This window comes from Trichophyton rubrum (assembly GCF_000151425.1).
Source record: "Trichophyton rubrum CBS 118892 genomic scaffold supercont2.14, whole genome shotgun sequence".
NCBI classification, from domain to species: domain Eukaryota; kingdom Fungi; phylum Ascomycota; class Eurotiomycetes; order Onygenales; family Arthrodermataceae; genus Trichophyton; species Trichophyton rubrum.
The window spans coordinates 69,239-81,646 of NW_003456415.1; the positions used below are offsets into that span (position 1 = coordinate 69,239).

Consider the following 12,408-nt stretch of genomic DNA (forward strand, 5'->3'; position numbering starts at 1 on the left):
AACAGGACTTCACATGCAGAATTGATGCAGCCGATGCTCTCAAATAGGCAGCCGTGTATATGAAGACTATTTACAACAGAAAACACAAGCCTGTCCTTCTCGCCTGGTGACCTGGTATATCTCAACCTACGTAAGGGATACAAGATTTTCTCAACTGAGTTACTCAGTAGGAGACTATCCTAGCAGCGCGTAGGACCATTTCGCGTTGCGGACTGTATTAGCAATCTAGCCTACCGTCTTGAACTACCACCCACCTAGAAGATATATCCAGTCATCTCTATTGCGTATCTAGAGCCGGCTACGGACCCTACTAAAGATCCTTTTATTCGCTAGCCCAAGAGACCTCCAAGTGTATATAATGACGATGGCGTTAGCGAGTTTGAAATTGAACGTCCGCTGGATCGCCGTTGTCGGCGTATCGGCAGAAACAGGACCCCCTATGCGACTGTCGCTACCAACGTCAATTGCGTCGACTGTCAAGCGTTTTTCCAACAAATGACGACTACTTGTTACATTTATGTCCTGACAAGGCTATTACAACTTGCCGGTCATGCAAACAAGGCTTCACCAGCGCCAATAAGTTATATACCTATTTTAAGGCCGCCAACTGCTCACCCGTCTCAAAGGACGCGAAAACTCTTCTTGCGGAGGCCTTATAGTTAAAGACGCCATTCCTGTCATCACGTCTACTTGCATGGAAGCCAACAAACTATAATAAGGATAGTCATTCCGCCCCTAGCAATACGCAACAGCCTTGGCCTATATTAGGGACCTAATAATAACTCTTACCGTCTATCTCGATACCGGCAGTAGTATCACCTTAATCGACGAGACACTTGTCAAAGATTTAGGTCTTACCGTCAAGGAAGCAGAGCCTGTCAAAATCAACGGCATAGATCACCAGAGCTCGGTAGGATATGTTAAATTTCACTTACATATCCCAGGTGACGGCCCCTTTGTTGTACAAGGTCGAAGCCACCAAAACACGCATCGATATATGGACTCTGGCTGTCCTCCGCGGAATGCATACCGAAGTTTTATCCGCGGTTGCGGCTTGCCAAACCCCTGGGTATATACGAGATGCATGTGTAGTGGCAGCTGGAGATACCAAGAATATAGATTCTGTATAGACTGACAGAGAGCGCACTCAGCAATAGAGCCATATTCAATCCATGTCTCCGTTCTCTTCGTCGTCATATATCTGTGCTTATCTGCAGTTCTTTTTTTCATTTTGTCAGACTAGATTTCCCCAGCCGGCGATTCTTCTCTTCTATCTCAGTCCAGAATGCTCAAACAGGGTCTATACCATCTCCTGGCTCCCCAGTTCTTTGGTATATTGGTCCTAGCGAACGGTCGCGTGTCTATCGATCAGACGGAGGGATATGGCAGTCAGCGAGAGTGTGCTCAGAACTTATGTTTCGAGGGCTCATTCGGTAGCAACCGGATTGACTCCGTTCTAGGCTGTCCTTCTCCTCCTATGGATGACTGTTTCTGTCGCCTGGACTTGCAGGCATCAGCTACATCTTTCTTGTCATCTTGTGTGAACAAACAGTGCGAGAGCAATACCATAGACCTAACCCAGGCTATCAATATCTACACGGGTTACTGTGCCAGTGCCGGATACAAAAGCGGCAGCGCAACTCTATCCTCGCTCGTTCAGACAGACAACGACCGAAGGTATTGTGTCTCTATACCTGAATCTGCATATTCTTCACCTGATCCATTCCAAGCCCCGAATAACTGATTTTTATACTATTAGAAACCCCAACACAGACAAGCACCGTGCCAGCTCGCTCCTCTTCATGGGAGACACCGGTATCCACGGGCACCAGTAAACGGAGCTCTCTGTTCATTACTCCCTCTGCTGAGCCAACGTCGGGATCCAACTCACCCAATAACACAAACCCACCTGAAAAATACGAAGATAAACTACGAGGCGGAGATATTGCAGGCATCGTTGTTGGTATACTCGACTTCATCGCAACAGCTGCCGGGGTGTATTTCTCTTATAGGATGCTTAGAAACAAAACAACAGCGCCGGACAACGTCCCAAGAAATGGCTCCTGTCTATTGAGACATTGCCATGAGCCGATGAACCCAGGTAATGTCAGGTCTTCATGCCATAGTTATAGATAACAAAACCCCGTATTGGAGTTCACTGCGTTTATTTCTATACAAAATAGCGTTAATGCCCGATACGCCCATATCAGCCATATCACCTTCGACAGCTGAATGTATGACTAGATTAATAGAACCAACTTATCAAATCCTCGCCGCAACAGGTATATCCTCAAGCAACCGGCTTCACTGATAACTTTCGGACATCATTAGTAAAAAGTGCTTCCCACGAAGAAATTTCGTGCATCAGGATCGTCCCAGCTTCGCCAACACGGCATCCACGTCCATCCGGGCCTGTTGAAGCGCAGCATCTACTCCGCCATTTTGATAGATGTGATGCTCCTTCATATTTCTATGCAGTTCAATGAGCTCTGTCGCTCTCTGCACGTCCTGGTTCTGAGACCGGCCGTGAGTCTGCTCGGCTTTATGGATGTTGACCAAAGCGAGCGCATCTGCGTGATCCTATATGCACTTGTTAGCATGCGCAGGATAACAAAAGCCACAGATAACCACGTACGCAAGCTCGCAGTGACGCGAGGTCTGAAAGGACGCTGGCAACTTGCATCTGTCGCCTGATTCTGGTATACTATACTGTATTTAGAGTGTTCTGCTCTTTAGTTGTGCTTCTCAATTAAAGTAGCCAACCTCCCTGCACCTCCTAGTGCCGGCGGATCAACTTGTTGCCCGGCGTGTCCGGCGGAAGCCCCATCGAAACTTGGCCTCGGCAATTGGCTCTCCGCAGCTTCAAGGAGTGAACGAGAAGATAATTAGACCAGCCATGGCTTCTATCAGGGCAAACTGCAGGAAGATCGTCTGCATAGGCCGGAATTATGCGTATGTTGCTTTATTTCCCTTTTTTTTTTTTTTTTTTTTTTCTTTTTTGGCCAAACTGCTAACCAACTAATTCCTTTCCAGTGACCACATCGCCGAACTGAACAACTCCAAGCCGAAACAGCCATTCTTCTTCCTCAAGCCTCCTTCGTCTATCCTCATACCAGGCGCCGGCCCCGTCCTTCGGCCCAAGGGCGTCAAACTCCATTATGAAGTTGAGCTAGGCTTGGTCATGGGCTCCAGACTGCGAGACCATGACCCAAAGGATGTCAAAGGCGCTTTAAACTCTATCGCAGGCAAGCTACGACTATATAATGCACCAAACAAGTATGCTGGCACCAGTTACTCACACAGGCTTTCATTTTCCTCAGGCTACGTCGTTGCAATTGATATGACGGCTCGAAATGTGCAGGATTCAGCCAAACGCGCCGGCCTGCCGTGGTCAATCGCAAAGGGCTTCGATACCTTCTCGCCCATCAGCTCACTTATCTCGAAATCAGCCATTCCGGACCCGCATAATGCCACTCTCCATCTTGAAGTTGATGGTGTGTCGAAGCAACTGGATAACACTGGGCTGATGATCTATAAGATACCGCGCCAGCTTGCTGATATCTCACGGGTGATGACCTTGGATCCCGGCGACTTGGTCCTGACCGGTACGCCCAAGGGTGTAGGGGAGGTGACTAACGGTCAGGTCATGACGGCTGGTATTAGAGTTGACGGGAAGGAGATCGAAGAAGGGCGGCTCGAGGTCATGGTCAAGGACCGAGAAGGACGATACGAGTTTGCGGAGAACTAGAGATTTTGTTACTCGCAGCATCTTCTATTTGACGTGAAGGTTTGATCTATTTGTATATATTGTAATTTGTCTCATACTCATCATCTTCAAGAAAAGAATAGGATAGACTACCAGACATATTTCATCCTACGTTCAGCAGCTTGCTAGCAGCTCTCTTCATCTGTTGGCCAAACGACCGAAATCACTCGCCGCCTCTTTTTCTTCCTTCCCTCCGTTGGCTTTACGGCTACCATTTCCGCTTCTTTATCTATACCTTCTTTGTGTCTGTTCAATCGTCCAACCACTTCCTTGAACTTGGTGCATGTCCAACGGTCAAACTCTTCAGGCATTTCTTTGGCAACCAGCCTTCGCAGGAGCGGATCATTTAACCCTTTCCACAGAGCCATGGTTACTTGCTTCTCATCATACCCCAGGGTTATATATGCCGGGCCCAGTTCAAGAAAGTCTGATAGCGCAATCGGCCCCTGCATAATTAACTCAGGAGGGCCCGGATGGGTATCATTGGCCACTGTGTATTCTAGGCGGTCGGTACTTCTTGTGTCAATATCGATATTAACTGCGTTCCTGGGCTCAGCTAGCGGTTTTTCTATTGGGACACCGGGGACTGTTGATAATGGCTGTACATTGTCCTTCCAAACAATGACTGGCTGTGTTTCATGTTGAGGCAGAGGGTTTGGCTCTATCAATGTAGACTGCTCCATTTCAGGATTTAGGCTCGTTTGTTCCTGTAAACCCGGAGGCAATGCCCTCTGCCTCGGTTGCAGGACATCAACCTGGTGCTGCTGCTGTCTTGATTCTATACCGAGTCAGGCATATTCTATATGAGATACCATTGCAGCCAACAACTTACCAGCAACAGCTGCCTTGAAGGCTTCAACAACCTCATCCCTAAACCTTCCAATTTCCTCTCGAACCATCTCACTCGTCATCTCATAGTCTCTAGCGAAAGCGGTGCTCAATCTCTCGTCAATAACACTGAGTTTCTCACTCAACTTATCCTCCACTGACCTCACCATCTTTTCAGCCTCTGCAGCCCCGTCACGTCTCAATTGCTCAACCTCGCTTCTGAGATGATCAATTTGCCCCGTGAACGCGTCTAGTTTAGCCAGAACAGAGTCATTGATTGCCACGATGGAAGACTTCAATAAGGCTTCCAGTTCTATTATCTGGGTGGAGAGTGCGTTCTGTTCACGATGAAGCTGATGGGCCCAGAGGAGGGAGGCTGGGGAAGAGATATTGGGGTTCTTCGGAGATTGCTTTGACTGGGTAATTGGTGCTAGTGAACTCAGCTGTCGGCCTTGAGATGACATTGCTGATGGTATGGGGGCTTGTTGGTGTCTATGGTGAAGCTAATGGAAGTAGAGAGTGTGAATTGTACGTAGATACCTATGAAGCTCTACGTCCTATCCGAGAACCCCAAGACATCAACCACTGTTTTACGTCCTGCAGTGCTAGAAGCCACAAAGAAAAGGTACAGGCATTTCAGTGCGAAATAGATGAAAGAGAAGATAAGTCAACTCCCATTTTTAGCTCTATCTATATCAGAACGCAGAAACATGCAGTATCGACTCGATTGGGCAAAAAGGGGGGAATCAGCAAGCAAAAGAAACCAAGACACCGTAGGATAACCACATAAATCATCATCTTAAGCAATTTCAGGCCCCCTCTTCTCTCCTTTTTTCTTCGGTCTCTTCTGTCATTAGCCAGGAAAACATTTTGTATGGCCTGCAGCTTCATGCCTGGTGCCTTTTGCTCGTGTCGTGAAAAACCCTATTTGCCGGACCAATTAGGGTAGCGCCATGGGTAGGAAAGAAGTAAGAGATGAAGGGAAATAGTAGAGATTCTCCTCGCAGGCCTGTATTCCTCCCAGAAAATTGATCGAGCAGGAATAGCATGTCCATGCAAGGAGAAACAAACTGGAGGAATATCAGATACATAGACAAAAAAAGAAAGGGAAGAAACTGGCATTTTGAAAGGATAACACACAAATGAGACACGGGCGACGCCCTCGAGACAAAGGAGTTGGATCGGCATACATTAACAGACCTATTCCGCCACACCTCTCATATCGAAAGCCTTCGAAAAGGAATCATCAAGCCATGAAGAAAAGATTTTTTGAGAAGCAATGAAACTTTTGTACTGAACAACATGACTGCCAGTAGTACCCGTCATTCAGATTCAAAAGGCCGTCAAGAAACAGTGACATCATTCGTCGGAGATACCATAAGGGAAGGGCATGATTGACTCTAAAGATGAAAGAAAAAAGGAGTTCTGGAAAGGGGTGGATATGCCGAAAGTGAAAAAGAAAAAAAGATGTGATTAGATAAGGTCTAGAAAGGCAATTGTTAGTCTCATTGCTATTTTTGGGTCGCATGGAATTGGGGGGAAATAGCTTACCAGCAACGTTCATGGGCATCTCCTCAATCTGGGTGCTGTAGAACTGCTCGATCTCTCTCATCATGCGGACATCATCAGCGGTGACGAAGTTGATGGCAACACCCTTTCGGCCGAAACGACCACCACGACCAATACGATGGATGTAGTTCTCACGGTTAGCAGGCAGGTCGTAGTTGATAACCAAGGAGACCTGCTGGACGTCGATACCACGGGCAAGGAGATCGGTGGCAATGAGGACACGAGAAGAACCGGAGCGGAACTCCTTCATGATGACATCACGCTGGGCCTGCTCCATGTCTCCGTGCATGGCAGAGACGGTGAAGTCACGAGCCTGGAGCTTGTCGGTAAGCCAGTCGACCTTCCGGCGGGTGTTGCAGAAGATGACGGCCTGGGTGATGGTAACGGTCTCGTAGAGATCAGAGAGGGTGTCGAGCTTCCACTCTTCCTTCTCAACAGCAATGTAGAACTGCTTGATACCTTCGAGGGTAAGTTCGGCCTTCTTGACCAAGATGCGGACGGGGTCACGCATGAACTTGGTGGTGACCTCCAGGACGTCTGGGGGCATGGTAGCCGAGAGAAGGACGACCTGGGTGGACTGAGGCAGGAATTGGAAGATGTCGTAGATTTGCTCGGTGAAACCGCGCTATCACAAGCGTTAGCAACTGAGACAAAGACACATGTGAGCTTAGATAACGAGGGTAACTAACAGAAAGCATCTCGTCGGCCTCGTCGAGGACGAACATCTTGATGTGGTCGGTCTTGAGGACACGGCGCTGGATCATGTCGTGGACACGGCCGGGGGTACCAACGACGACCTGGGGGCCGTCCTGGAGAGCCTTCATGTCCTCACGGACGTTGGTTCCACCGATACAGGCATGGCAGTCGACGTTCATGAAGTCACCGATGGCGACGACGACCTTCTGGATCTGCTGGGCCAACTCACGGGTGGGAGCGAGGATAAGGGCCTGGCAAGCCTTGAGGTTGGTGTCGACCTTCTGCAGGGCCGAGATGGAGAAAGTAGCAGTCTTTCCAGTACCGGACTGGGCCTGGGCAATGACGTCGGAGCCTGGGATGAGGGCGCATTAGCGGACGGCGCACGCACACGGGAAGAGCTATGAAAGCATGGTGGTGGAAAAACGTACCCTTGATGACTGGCATGATAGCACGCTGCTGGATAGCAGACGGGCGCTCGAAACCGTATGCATAGACACCTGGAGGTATCGTGAGTCAGTTTGATGCGGCTCAGTCTCGCTGCCTCGCTCGTCTCCCCTCCCCCGCGCGGGCACGAGTCGGGATTGATTGTCACCACATACCTCGAAGCAACTCGCTGTTGAGGTTCATAGCATCGAACGAATCTGTGACTTCGTCATAGTTGGACTCGATCTGGCCTGTAGTCGCGAGTCAGCAATCGGTAGTCCTTGATGGGTGAAATTTTCACTGCACTGCATTGCACGGCTCCGTTTGCTGGAGGCTCGCCACAGCCCCCTCCCCCGTCGCAACCAGGGCCAATCCAGCAGTGAAACCGCAGTGAGCAGGAAAAAGGAGACATCTCTCGGTCCGTCTTACCATCAGGAATCTCCTCAAGTCCCTTGTCAGCCATGATTGCGGTTATAGGAATAGAATGACCACGACGTGAGAGTCTGTGGTCAAGTTCGGAGGGGTCGAAAAAGGACGACGAGGCGCCGGCGTGGAAGCTGAGTATTAAAATAGAAGACTAGAAACCTGGTGCTCTCTTGAAAGCACCGTCTGGATTTCTAGTAGTGAGTGTCTTCTCTTCTGCTGTCGACAGATAATTACTATCTGTGTTAGTTGTTGCTGGTTGCTGGTGTAGTTGGTTGTTTTGTGTGTGAAAGATGAAGTTGAAGATTTTTTCTGTCGACTTTTTTTTTCTTCTAAAGTCGCTTTTTTTTCTGCGCCAAAGAAAAAAAAAAAAAAAAAAAAAAAAAAAAAAAATTCAACCCACTTCGAACTTTTTTTAAACGCTTTTTTCTTGCTAGTGGGATTTCCAGCCAGTGAAAAGGCGCGACAGGTAGAAGCAGAAAAGCCGCGAGAGAGACAGAAGAAGATGCATGAAGCTGTCCGGCTGCTGGCTTTCTCGGTTTCTATGCATTTAATTGTCGCTTTAGGACTGTGGTAACGGTGCGGTCGGTGGTGGGCTGCCGATTATCTACCTGCATAGCTACGTCTGTGTCAATTGCCAGGTTCGTGGATGGCTTTGGAGACAGCAATCAATAAGCGAGCGAAGACGGCGAAGACAAAAGAAAACAAGGAAAAAGCCAAAGAGTCAGCCTGGAGGTCGTATTAACTGACGGCTAGCTCGGCTGCTGCTGTATAGATGAAGAGTTACACGACGGGATGCGAGCTCGGTGACAGAGCAGAGCAGCCGGTGAGCGAGAAGCCGGAAGACGAAGACGAAGGCGATGGTGGTGATGCGATTCCAGTCCATCCGCTGGGCGTGAAGCCCTCTGGCAACGGACTGGCGGCTACTGGAGACATACGGCCTGCCATGGGCGTGTTTAGCTTGCTGCCGGACGAGCTGGTGCTGACGGTGCTGGAGTCGTTTGATGCCTCGACGCTGAGACGATTGGGGATGACATGTAGGGCTCTCTATGCATTTACCAGGGCAGAGGAGCTCTGGAAGGCTCTTTTCATACAGTAAGTAGTTATCAGTTATTATACTTGGCTGTCTGGTTATGTTTTCTCTGCTAACGTATATCCAGGGCATCGCCGTCAAGCTTCTCATGGCAGGGAGACTGGCACGCAACGTATCTGAACCTGCCGCGGTCAAAGGCCGCCTCGCCAGACTGCTCGCAGCTGTTCTCAGACACGCTGCATCGGCCGTTCCAGTGTGCCCATCTATCCCTGTCCGCTTGCTATGACATACCGTCAAGGAACAAGATACCCTGTCTGGCCAATATGACTCAGGCCGAATTTGACCAGTCATGGGCAGACAAGCCCTTCATCCTTACCGAACCAGTCAAACAGTGGCCGGCCTTCCAGTCATGGTCTGTTGGGCATATACTACATACCCATCCAAATACCCTCTTCCGGGCAGAGGCGGTAGACTGGCCGTTCAGGACATACGTAGACTATATGAACAACAACTCAGACGAGAGCCCGCTGTACCTCTTTGACAAGAACTTTGTCTCCAAGATGGGACTACCTACCGGCCCTGACGAGGCTGTCTTTCAACCACCCTCGTGTTTCGGAACTGACCTGTTCGCTGTCCTGGGCAACCAGCGGCCGGATAAGGAGTGGCTGATCATCGGCCCTGCAAGGAGCGGGAGCACCTTTCACAAGGACCCCAACGCCACAAGCGCATGGAACGCCGTGCTGCGAGGCTCCAAGTACTGGATCATGTTCCCTGGCTCGGCGGCCTTACCGCCTCCTCCAGGCGTCTATGTCTCTGCCGACCAGTCAGAAGTAACCTCCCCTCTCAGCATTGCAGAATGGCTTCTCAACTTCCACGACGAGGCACGGAACACTCCCGGCTGTCTGGAAGGCATATGCGGCGAAGGAGAGGTCCTACATGTGCCCTCGGGCTGGTGGCATCTGGTAGTCAACCTGTCAGAGTCAATAGCCATCACGCAGAACTTTGTGCCTCGCAAACACCTCCGTTCCACCCTGGACTTTATGAAGAATAAAGCAGACCAGGTATCTGGTTTCCGAAAGGATATCGAGGACCCGTATAGCTTGTTTGTCGAGAGAATGCAAGAGGCCCACCCGGAAATCCTCGAGCAAGCCCTGCTTGAGCTGGAGGCCAAGAAGAAGAGAAAGTGGGATGAAGTAGTCAAGGCTGCGAATGATTCTACCGCTGACGATGCGGTTGGAGGTGGAGGATTCAGCTTTGGATTTGGCGACGATAGTGACGCCGAAGTGCCATGAATAGTTCCATCTGTCATGTAACAATATCAACAATAAAAATAAACATAGAGCAACATCATCAACATCAACGCTCATCATCATATATACATCCCCCGAGTTCACTGGGGAACAGCCAAAAATCAATCATTGCGCCCGAGATACCCGCCCAGTGCACATTCAATCAATGACACGAAACCGTCTTGGAGGCGAACGACTCTCCAAACATGAGATGTCCCATAAACGCACCCGCGGCCACGGCCAGCATGATCCAGCCATTATACGTCATAAACAGCAGCCTATCAACTCGTAAGAATTTTCATGCCAAAGTCCAGGAGAGCAAACAAAACGTACATGATGAAGAAGCTGTAAAAGACCTGAGCCGCATACAGGCCTGCACGGGTGACTTTCGCTTTCCGCTCCGCGACGGATCCTCTACCTGTCCGGTCTGAGCAGAGCAGTGAGCTATTTTCGTCTCCTACAGCTGTACCGTAGAGCCTGTGTGGTATCGTTGACGCTGACGCTGCCGCTGGCACTGGCACTGGCATTGGCACTGGCTGCGTACAGCCGGCGTCTTCCATGAGAGTGAATTGTCAAACCGGCCGTTCATGAGACGACGCAGATAAACAAAGGCAGGACTGTGATAATTAAAGGATAATAATAAAAAAAAGGTCAGGTACATACTGGATGGCAGGTCCCTTTGACCCAGCGTCGCCAGCTCGTACTGCCGGGTAAAGTCTCGCAGGGCCTCGTAGCCGGCGACCAGCAGGACGACGGCCGCCAGCGAGAGCAGCAGCGAAAACAGCCCGGTGACTCTCCACTGGGGAAAGACGATGCACAGGTTTTTGGTCGAGAAGGTGAACAGCATCTAGCAGCCGTTAGTGAGGGTCTTATATAGATGAAGTACGTAGTGGTAGTGTAACGAATAGTAGACTGACATTCATGCTGCACTCGCCCATGTCCATATCTCCATGCTTATGGTGGTCCATCGTGCAACGCTTTATCTCTATCTCCTTCGGCAAAATATAGAATATCAAAATATCAAAATATACAGAAGATGCAGAAGATGTCGAAGATGCCGGCGATGCTGCGCTTCTTCTGCTTTTCTGCCTCTCATGCCGGCGTCGCAGTGCAAACAGTGCAAACACAGCCTTATCTGCTCTTATCTTCTCACCTGCGTCAAAAAGAACACGAACAAAGCTGCAACAACGCCAGCGCCGTCTGTGTACAACTCAAGATCACCGCCAGCACCGCCAGATCACCAGCCGTAAGTGCCTGTCCTTGACCGCGATGGCCTCAGAAGCTCCCGCCGCGCCCGCCAACGCAACCTCCACGGCCAACGAGTCGTCCTCGGCCGCTGCGCCCACGGCGTCCGGCGCTGCTGACCAGCAAGCTCCTGCGCGCGGCATCCCTTACTACGAGAAGCTAAGGCGTGAGCTGCGAGATACCCTGCAGAAGAAGCGCCTGATGGACAAGAACCTGGTACTTACACCTCCTCAAACACAAGATTTATTGTTTCTTTTGGCTTCGCACCGGTGACTGACTCCATATCTCTACCCGACAGGCCGCCCTGGAAGAGTCGATATACCGCTTCGAACAGTCCTACCTCGAGGAGACGGGCGCAGGCAACATCATCAAGGGCTTCGACAACTATATCAAGGGCGCGTCGAGCCTCTCGAGCATGGGAGGCAGCGGGATCGGTGGCTCGTTTGGCTCGGGCAACGGGCCCACGACCAGGCGGAAGGGTCAGGTGGCTGACTCCGACAGGGTGTTCTCCCGCAGCTCGACCAGCTTCATGAGGGTGTGTTGATCGCCGGTTTTTTTTTCTTCTTCTTTTATATAAGTCTTTTGCTGACTTGTGTCTAGGACTCCCCGGCTCCCTCGAGTGCTCATACGACTCCCTCGCATGCCCAGACGCCTACATCGACTGCTCCGGGCATCAAGAGCGAGGGTAAAGAGGGCTCTGCCGCTGCAGCAGGTGGTAACAAGACGGCTGCAAATAAGAAGAGTAATAGAAAGTCTCTGGGTGATGCGTCATCGGCACGTCGGGATAGAGAGACCGGCGACGAGGGTGATAGCAAGCAGCCTCTCAAGAGGTTGAAGATCACGTACGTTAGAGGAGAGTGACCCTTGTCCTTTTCATTTTCCTTTCTACCATTTGTAAATTACTTAGTATGGATGGTTCATGGCCGGTGTTTTGGGGTTTACGGTGGGAAAAGCGTTATATACCTTGGGGCTGCGGGTGCTCTCGTCTCCTTTTTTTGCTTAACAAGTTAAACTACACATTTGGATAGAAGTGTCATGCATAATAGGATCAATTTCGTTGCATAGATTTGACCACGCACTATCTGCCTAGCTAACTAACTAGTTGCTTATCTAGTTACGGTGTAAAAAACTCTGGA

At 50.1% G+C, this 12,408-nt stretch overlaps 9 protein-coding genes across 9 annotated transcripts; 3 read left to right on the forward strand and 6 right to left on the reverse strand.

The window, feature by feature from the left end:
* Window positions 1-927: 927 nt before the first annotated feature.
* Window positions 928-1,230, reverse strand: TERG_08370 (uncharacterized protein; the record flags this gene model as incomplete). Its single annotated transcript, XM_047748941.1, has 1 exon — window positions 928-1,230. The coding sequence occupies one exon, from the start codon at window positions 1,228-1,230 to the stop codon at window positions 928-930; it is 303 nt and encodes a 100-aa protein (XP_047604933.1).
* Window positions 1,231-1,285: 55 nt separating this feature from the next.
* TERG_08371 (uncharacterized protein) lies at window positions 1,286-1,744 on the forward strand (the record flags this gene model as incomplete). Its single annotated transcript, XM_003231026.2, has 1 exon — window positions 1,286-1,744. One exon carries the CDS (start codon window positions 1,286-1,288, stop codon window positions 1,742-1,744), a length of 459 nt encoding a protein of 152 aa, XP_003231074.2.
* A 620-nt stretch (window positions 1,745-2,364) lies between these two features.
* On the reverse strand, window positions 2,365-2,683 carry TERG_08372 (uncharacterized protein; the record flags this gene model as incomplete). The annotated part of the gene is made up of 2 exons (XM_003231027.1): window positions 2,365-2,580; window positions 2,636-2,683. 2 exons carry the CDS (start codon window positions 2,681-2,683, stop codon window positions 2,365-2,367), a joined length of 264 nt encoding a protein of 87 aa, XP_003231075.1.
* A 213-nt stretch (window positions 2,684-2,896) lies between these two features.
* TERG_08373 (uncharacterized protein) lies at window positions 2,897-3,748 on the forward strand (the record flags this gene model as incomplete). The annotated part of the gene is made up of 3 exons (XM_003231028.1): window positions 2,897-2,952; window positions 3,034-3,245; window positions 3,321-3,748. The coding sequence occupies 3 exons, from the start codon at window positions 2,897-2,899 to the stop codon at window positions 3,746-3,748; spliced, it is 696 nt and encodes a 231-aa protein (XP_003231076.1).
* A 143-nt stretch (window positions 3,749-3,891) lies between these two features.
* TERG_08374 (uncharacterized protein) lies at window positions 3,892-5,058 on the reverse strand (the record flags this gene model as incomplete). Its single annotated transcript, XM_003231029.1, has 2 exons — window positions 3,892-4,544; window positions 4,599-5,058. 2 exons carry the CDS (start codon window positions 5,056-5,058, stop codon window positions 3,892-3,894), a joined length of 1,113 nt encoding a protein of 370 aa, XP_003231077.1.
* A 1,009-nt stretch (window positions 5,059-6,067) lies between these two features.
* TERG_08375 (ATP-dependent RNA helicase eIF4A) lies at window positions 6,068-7,745 on the reverse strand (the record flags this gene model as incomplete). Its single annotated transcript, XM_003231030.1, has 6 exons — window positions 6,068-6,078; window positions 6,146-6,788; window positions 6,853-7,211; window positions 7,288-7,356; window positions 7,459-7,533; window positions 7,712-7,745. The coding sequence occupies 6 exons, from the start codon at window positions 7,743-7,745 to the stop codon at window positions 6,068-6,070; spliced, it is 1,191 nt and encodes a 396-aa protein (XP_003231078.1).
* A 1,798-nt stretch (window positions 7,746-9,543) lies between these two features.
* TERG_12679 (uncharacterized protein) lies at window positions 9,544-10,047 on the reverse strand (the record flags this gene model as incomplete). The annotated part of the gene is made up of 1 exon (XM_047751606.1): window positions 9,544-10,047. One exon carries the CDS (start codon window positions 10,045-10,047, stop codon window positions 9,544-9,546), a length of 504 nt encoding a protein of 167 aa, XP_047607526.1.
* A 143-nt stretch (window positions 10,048-10,190) lies between these two features.
* Window positions 10,191-10,995, reverse strand: TERG_08377 (low-affinity Cu transporter; the record flags this gene model as incomplete). The annotated part of the gene is made up of 4 exons (XM_003231032.1): window positions 10,191-10,305; window positions 10,361-10,580; window positions 10,691-10,874; window positions 10,945-10,995. 4 exons carry the CDS (start codon window positions 10,993-10,995, stop codon window positions 10,191-10,193), a joined length of 570 nt encoding a protein of 189 aa, XP_003231080.1.
* A 301-nt stretch (window positions 10,996-11,296) lies between these two features.
* On the forward strand, window positions 11,297-12,133 carry TERG_08378 (uncharacterized protein; the record flags this gene model as incomplete). Its single annotated transcript, XM_003231033.1, has 3 exons — window positions 11,297-11,488; window positions 11,571-11,807; window positions 11,873-12,133. The coding sequence occupies 3 exons, from the start codon at window positions 11,297-11,299 to the stop codon at window positions 12,131-12,133; spliced, it is 690 nt and encodes a 229-aa protein (XP_003231081.1).
* Between the last annotated feature and the right edge of the window lie 275 nt (window positions 12,134-12,408).